The sequence below is a fragment of the Cornus florida genome, unplaced genomic scaffold, assembly GCF_030987335.1.
Source record: "Cornus florida cultivar Cherokee Brave unplaced genomic scaffold, ASM3098733v1 CherokeeBrave_3.0.0_Hap2_Chr05, whole genome shotgun sequence".
NCBI classification, from domain to species: domain Eukaryota; kingdom Viridiplantae; phylum Streptophyta; class Magnoliopsida; order Cornales; family Cornaceae; genus Cornus; species Cornus florida.
Window position 1 is genome coordinate 49,709,436 of NW_026775575.1, and position 7,939 is coordinate 49,717,374.

Here is a 7,939-nt window from a genome sequence, read left to right on the forward strand (position 1 = left end):
TCAAATTTCTCTACATTTTTAACCTGACATGGTGGGAAAATAATCGATTTTGGATTTTGGGTTTGTCAAATTTTGGGTTTTTGCAAGTGGGTTTTGATTTGTTATTGATTTCAGCTATAAATCAACATTTTTTTCTCAACTGGGTCATCTTTGGGAGCTTGAGTACTCACACTCATTATTTGTGTAGAAGAATTGACGAGGAAGACGAAGATTCCTAACTCTCTCTCTCTCTCTCTCTATTACTAAAGGTGTAATAGGCATAAAAGTAAATTTATAGTCAATACTTTTTGGACTAAATATGCATTAAAACAATGAGGATAGAAGAGTAATTTCATTAGTTGGTAATCATACGGACAGGAATGTCTAGGGGGTAAGCGAAATTATTAAAACTAAGGGTAGAAAAGCGAATTATTCATATTAGAGGCGATGCAGGCGTAATTTGACCTATCTGTAGGGGAGATAACGATAATTTTCCCTACGTTATAATGTGTGTGTGTGTATATATATACACTCCTATATATTTATAAAAATAGATAAAAATATATATAATGGGCCCGGGGGAACTTTATCAGAACCCTGTTCGCCCCGTGAGGAGTTACAATATTTTACCAGTATTCACCCTTAATATATAAAAATAGTTACTCGTATTTAACCGGCAAAACAAGACGGCCCCCAACGAGGCGGTATAAATTTGCCGGGAACGGAACTTCGTCAAGGAAAGTTCTCTCTAAGTATCTACAGGTATTAATCCTACGAGTATTAATATGTCACATCAATAACTTATTTTACTATTGAAAATACTAAAACACGACACTTTTTTAACATTCTGAAACTTTCTTTTTCTATTCATAAATTCTAGGAAATTAGTATTATCCAAATTTGATATTTTTACGTAAACCCTTAAAATAACTTTTTTACCATTCCTAAACTTTTTTTTTTTCCATTTTCTCTACCATCAACAATCTTTGATTTTTACAGTAGAAGATTTGCAAGATTAATCAAACATATATTTCTATTCACAAATTCGAAAAAAAAAAAAAAAAATAGTATTGCTCAAATTTGAGATTTCTACATAAACCCTTAAAATAATTTTCTTACCCTGAAACTTTCTTTTTCGATTTTCTTTACATCAACAATCTTTGATTGTTACAATTGAAGATATATTAATCAAACTTATATTTCTATTCACAAATTCTAGAAAAATTAGTATTTCCCAAATTTGAAACCTTTAAAATAATTCTAATTTCCAAAGATCCATGTTATGAAAGATTGATAGAAAAATTGACTGGTTTTGAGAGAATAAATCAATTGTAGGAAGGAAACTGATCCCCAATAGGAAAGTTGGTTGGAAAAGTATAAGGCTTGACGTGTTTTAATCCAAATGTATCCAGTTGTGAAATAAGTTATTGATGTGGCATCTTAGTAGCCTAGGATTAATACATGTATATGCTTGGAAGGGACTTTCCTTGGAGAGGATCCGTTCTCATAAATTGCCATCCCTAAAAAGGATCACTTCAAAACACGTGAGTCCAAAATCTAGACTGTTACTTTTTCTTATAGTCATTACTGAATCATACAAAATATTAGGATTTAGATAGTTACAATTTTTTTTTTCTTTCCTATATTTAAAACATACAAAATACCCAAATAAGCTGAAAAATAAGTAACCACGTAATTCAAGATAAAATAATAAATTTAAATTTATGTGTAGCACCGCTCTATTATTTGTGATTTCAATTCCACCGATATGATTTTGGATTTGGAATGAATTAATTTCAGAATTTGAATTTTGAATCAGAAGTAGAGATTTCAAATTTCAAATGTACCTGCAATTCAATTCTACCACCAATGAACACTGACAATATACATGGTAACAAATACAATATAGGGATAATAATACACATGCATAACAACACATGCAAATGGTGCGTGATTTTAATTAAATTAATTTTAATTTATTGGACAACCCTTATTCTTCCTCACCTTATTCCTCCTAAAATTAGGGGTGTTATAATTTATTTCATCACTACTAATTAAACAACAAATAGAAGTTACATTTGTACATTGTTTCAGTGCATGCTAAGTCCCAACATTTTCCTCAACATTCTCATGTCATGGAACATAAGAAGCCCCATTATGCAAATTAAAACTATGGTCACGTTGTTCAAAAGAAATGAGAGACGGACCATAGTACTCAACAATGGTGGCATCCCTAGTGTGTCCATTCTCATGCCGGCCTTTTCGCCCCTTTGACATTGCAGGAGGCGAGTCCTTGATCGTGTTAGAGCTACATTGTCGTGGTTGTGTTTGGTAGAAAACCTTTGCAACCACTAGCTCTCCATCTCTCTCGTCTTCGTTGTCACCGAGATGGTACTGATGCATCACCCAATTTGTTTTCTCGGGCTTCCTTTGCTTTCCATAGTTGGTGTAGAGCACAAGTATCTTCTTATACCCTTTCACTTTGCCTTTAACAAAAACTGGCCTTGTCTTGCCGGTTTTATGCCACCGGGTTTCGCTTCCATCTATGTCAGTGTGTACTTTTCTTCGTTTCCTAGTTCCGGTGGTGTATGCTTTCGAAGGTCTATGGAAAAAATGTCGGACTAAGCCATCTTTGTTTATGCCTGCATGATAATCAAAATGGAACATGAATTGGTTCATATGATTAAACAAACTTTCTTTTTTATGTATCATGACAAGTAACTCACACACCAATTTTGGACCATGGAGACTTGAACCCTGATAGTTCTTTTGTATGTTTGAAGATAGACACTAGGACCTCCTATTCTGTGCATGTCTAGGTTAACTTCAGTACTGCAATGACGCATATATATATATATTCTCAAATGTGACCGAGGCATTGCCAACCTCAAGTCATGTTCCTTCTGAAAAACATCAAGTACGTCATGTTGAGCTAGGCTAGTAGTTTGAGAGTTAACATCCAAAAAAAATCATCTCTTCTCAACCAAACATATGGACAATTAAAACTTTTTGAAATTGCACTTGATCAATTTAAGGTATCATTAATTAGCTACCCCCATATATATATATATATATATATATATAGAACCCTGAATTATTAAAAAGTCCATCTTGTGTCATTGTTCATCAACTATGCGCGCGTACATCATTTAAATTTGGCATGGTTTATTTTGACTTTAATTTTTTTGAGAAACCATCTATTCACCATGCAATGGTTTTCCTTTCTTCTTTGGATTAATTGATAAACACAAGACCAATAAAATGAATGAAGAAAATTGGAGTGACTTATAAAATGTTAATTACCTTAAACTCACAGAAGACTGGTTAGTCTGGTTTAATTGTTAATTATCTCAAACCCTAATCAATTTTTTTTTTGGATAACAAAACCCTAATCATTTTTACAAATTAACAAACCACATTTGTTGTTAAATTTCTAAAACATATAAAATTGGGAATTAAATGACTGTTGGGTCGTTAAAGATCATCACCTGGTAACCTCTCTGGGTGGGTGTAGCAAATTCCATTGTCTCCTTCAAGTGTAGGAATGAACTCATCAATTAGAGGATGAAGCTTATGAGCATCCAACCGCACCTTTGCCTCCAAATGTTCAAGAAGCTCATTATCACTCGGATCAAACTTCACTCCGGCTGGTAGTCCTGGCAGATCGTGGATTCGACCCTATTTTTATTTTTAATCAAAAGGGACATAACATGAATCAATACTAAAAAAATTAAAAAATAAAAATAAAAGAAGAAGAAGAAGAAGAATGGTGTTAGTGAAGACCTTTTCTTGACATGGTTTGATCTGATGACCACATGAAGGGCAAGTTATAGCTTGGGTATCTCTGGTTTTTCCGGCTGCGATATTAAGTGTATTAAGATCAGTAGATGATGGTGACTTTCTGGTCATGATCACTGGCTCATTGCAGCTGCAGTCATTGCACCAAGTCATTTTCTTTGATGATTTCCTCTTATGGTCATCCTATAAATCGTACGGATCGAAGAGAGACGGAGTAAGGGGGCTAAAGGAAACAAGGAAACAGAAAGCAATTTGACTCTTGTAAAGCATCCATGTTTTCCCTTGAACCAATTCTTCTTGAGGGGTGTGTAGGAATTGAATTCCTCTTTACACTTTGTAGCCCTTTTTATGTCCTTAGTTTCCACCTACAACCTGTTTGTTCTTACTCACAATAATTCAGAGAGAGAAAGAGACCTAAAAGATCATGTGAGGACATTTATATTTCTTGAAATGGAATTAGTTTCAAAGATGAAAAAAATAAATAAATAAAAGGTTGCTTGGAACTCAAGTTATGTTGTGCTGAAGTTTACAGAATTCTTCACTGGGAATAAATATAGTTATGTGTCCCTTTTACCTTTGAGATGATAAAGTGAACTAAATAAGAACAAATATTAAAAACAAAGTATTGAGTGGAGATGGGGCAACCTACTTTTTTTACCACCCGATAAATGTGTATATATATATATATATGTGTGTGCGCGCGCGCGTACATATACACACACACAAGAGAGAGAGAGAGAGAGAGAGAGTTATTTCCAACGACATTAAAAAGGAGTTCTACTCATTCATAAAGGAATACCTCATTGGGAATAAATGAAGTTGTGGAATTATTATTTTATACTATATATACTATATAAGGCCCTGTTAGGTACTAATGATAAAAATCTGATGGAAAGAAATTGTAGGAGGTGGTGGAAGACGTATACATAAAGGAAAGAGAAAGTCTTATATTTCATGTTTAGTTGAATAGGAATGATTTAAGGAAGGACCAAAGGAAATATTTTTAATTATATGTTTTGGGAGGTAGTATACTGTATATATGTGTTAAAAACTAGTTCCTCCCTCCTTTTCCTCTCTGCCTTCCCTCTATTCCAAATAGGGAGGTGCTATCCTTTTCTTTTACCTTTCCCCTTTCCTTCCCACTTCCCTCCATTATACTCCCAACCAAAATTACTATATATATAGGTATACTTGAGATGGTAATACTGATTAAAAGAATTAAAATCTAATAAGAAATATTAAGTAAAGGGAAAAAGAAAAGAGCTAGAGTGGAGATGGGGCAATCTATATATTAATGTTTTATCACCTTGGGGAGGTTTCTTGTATTATATGAGAAGTCTACGTGAAGAAATAGGATTGTAGGTGGGTGTCAATTTTAGGTCATTTCCCCTTTGTTTTCGCTTTTGCCCTATAAATTTTAGCTTCATATACACTCTATGGTGACATTGGAACTAACACACACATACACATATGTATAGTATGATAGTGAAGGTGTAACTTGCTATTATCAATGCTGGATGGACTCCATTTTCACTCTATCAGTTCAATCTATAGTTGTTCAGCCGTGCATGTGATTACTATAGTTTAAGTTTTATAACAACAATTTAATTTATTTGAAGTTAATAGTTGTAACCACACACATATACCTAAAATAAACTGAAACTACTTGGACTAGCTGCATGGCATTAAAAAAATTGACTCGTTTCTGTCTTACGAGTTTTGGACCGATTCTAATTTTTATTGTAACTCAATATATAACGGTGCTATGGTTTATACTGTCCATTGAAAGCACTTATAATTGAGATAGAGAATGAGATGGAGACAAAGAGCTAGAGTACAAGGGTTAGGGCTGGGGAGACTTGTATTTTCATTAAAAATAAAATAAAAATCTTGGTATTGTGAAAACTCTTTCCCAATCTTCACCATGGGCTATTAAATTACAAACTTTGAATTTTGTATAATGTATGATTTTTTTTTTTTTTGGTCTCAATTCTTGATTGTGTTTGCCCTATTTGTCAGTGTTTGTCCTAACATTAAATGAGAAGTAGCTAATGTTTACCGGGCGTCGAAAACCTTGATTAGATCGTGGATTGCAATTTGATATCTCTCCACACAAGGGGGTGTTTATTAAAATTTAGGTAAATTACACAAACCTCTATTGGAATTTGGGTGAATTACACACGGATAGACGTTTATTACTTTGACCTTCTCTAAATTCGTTCGTCGGTTGCTGAAAAGTAACTTTAATGTGAAAAGTCAATAATGACCTTATGTTATAATCATATATTATATTACATTTTATATAAGGGAATAGTGAAATTGTCATTTTTATAAATTTGGTCAAATGATCTATCAGAAAGAAAACTCTAGGAGTGTCATTAAGCACATACACTATCAAATCTCAAGGGAGGTCAAAGTAATAAATGTGACGGTCTACCTGTGTTTAATTTGTCCAAACCTCGAGTGAGCTAGGTTAATGTAATTTATCTTACAATTTACAATGCGCTAATTTCAAATGCCATATTGGTTTTTTATCACTAGTGAGTGATAGTATTTACATTATTGAAAAAAATAAAAACTAGCTAGGTAGGGTTGCAAATGAATCGAATTTTTCATGAACAGCTCGGGTTTGACTCGCTAAAAGTTTAGCTCAGACTCCTTCATTTAGTAAATGAGCCAAGTTGGCCGGAACTCATTTTTCAAACTTGCTTAGCAAACAAGCTGGGCTTGAACAATGTTAAGCTCGGCTCGTGAACTCGTGAATAGTTTTATTTATATAAAAATATATTATATTTAAAAACCCAACCCATATAAACAAGTGTGGCCCAAATTCATATTAATTCATTGGCCTAATTTGTACTTTAGTTTTTAGAAGCCCAGTTAACAAACATAGTCAATTTAATTAACTAGCCCAGTAAACCAAATCATATTCCCATCTCAGCCATTGGATACGTGTTAAAGGGTTATATAGAAATATTATATCATGTTGAAGGGCTAAATAGAAAAACCTAAAGCACAGTCGCAAATCGAAATAGGGTTCTGTAACAACGTACACAGCCACACAGGCAATCCTTCCACTGCACCATCCTTGGACTCCATAGGCAACATCAATATTAGCTCTCTCTCTCTCTCTCTAGCTTTATATTAGGATTGATTTGGTTCGCCTAAAACAGTAGGAAAAGAAACAATTTAAAAAATATATACATATTTTAAGAGTTTGGTTGATGGAAAGTAAAGATTTTCGGGATAGTTGGATTCATGCAAGTGGTTGATTCCAACCTTCCTTTTTTCTTTTTCTTTTTCTTTTTCTTTTTTTTTTTTTTTTTTTTTTTTACCCCTTATAAGTTAGTGATTTTATGTGTTTAACAGTTTATAGACTTTTAATAAATTTGAATAGGGTAATAATTTAGAAGACACGTTATTAAAAGGAAATTGATCTCTTTAATCCAATTTGACTAGTTATGCAACTTTCTAAATATTGGTGTAAATATATTTTGAAAGTAGACATTTAGTAAAAGGAAATTGATCTCTTTAATCTAATTTGACTAGTTCTAAATATTGGTGTAAATATATTTTGAAAGTAAGCATTTAAGAATAGGGATGGCAACGGGGCGGATTTGAAGCGGGTTTCCCTAAATTCCGTCCCACCTCTTTTAATTTTTGTTAAGTTTATGCCCGCCCCGAGACCCGCAACGGGTTAGATTTTCATATCCAGCCCCGCCCCGTTGGGAAATACTGTGCCTCCGTGCCCGCCCCGCTAACAAATTTTTTTCTCCCACGTTTTAGAACTTAAGCTCCTGCTATTTATATGTGGAAAGCCTGGGATGACACAACATAAATCAAATTATGTATCCCAACAAAAATAAAAAAAAATAACATACACATAACATAATTCAGAGAACATAATAAACAAAAATAAAAGTTTAATACAGCCAAATCACAAGAAATTTTAAGCTCTAACTTCCACCATAACTAAAACAAAAGCAAATTTAATATCAAATTTACATCCCGAATTAGGATTATAAGAGATGGGTAACTAAGTAAGCCGCTAAGATAAGTTATATATATATATAAATATAATTATATGCTTAGCGCGGCGGGGCAAAGCCCCTAGGATATGTATACTGAACCCTTACCTACCCCATGACCCGCAACGGGTACA

At 33.4% G+C, this 7,939-nt stretch overlaps 1 protein-coding gene across 1 annotated transcript; it reads right to left on the bottom strand.

The window, feature by feature from the left end:
• Positions 1-1,839: 1,839 nt before the first annotated feature.
• On the bottom strand, positions 1,840-4,427 carry LOC132306432 (NAC domain-containing protein 73). Its single transcript, XM_059803817.1, has 3 exons — positions 3,763-4,427; positions 3,468-3,657; positions 1,840-2,621 (listed from the first exon to the last, which is right to left on the bottom strand). The coding sequence occupies exons 1-3, from the start codon at positions 3,928-3,930 to the stop codon at positions 2,113-2,115; spliced, it is 867 nt and encodes a 288-aa protein (XP_059659800.1). The 5' UTR covers positions 3,931-4,427; the 3' UTR covers positions 1,840-2,112.
• Between the last annotated feature and the right edge of the window lie 3,512 nt (positions 4,428-7,939).

Excerpts from the sequence above, each read along its gene's own strand:
- LOC132306432 (XM_059803817.1), bottom strand. The coding sequence starts at position 3,930 with ATGACTTGGTGCAATGACTGCAGCTGCAATGAGCCAGTGATCATGACC. Across the intron at positions 3,658-3,762 it reads TCAAACCATGTCAAGAAAAG|GGTCGAATCCACGATCTGCC; the intron begins GTCTTCACTAAC and ends AAATAAAAATAG. Across the intron at positions 2,622-3,467 it reads CCACCCAGAGAGGTTACCAG|GCATAAACAAAGATGGCTTA; the intron begins GTGATGATCTTT and ends ATTATCATGCAG.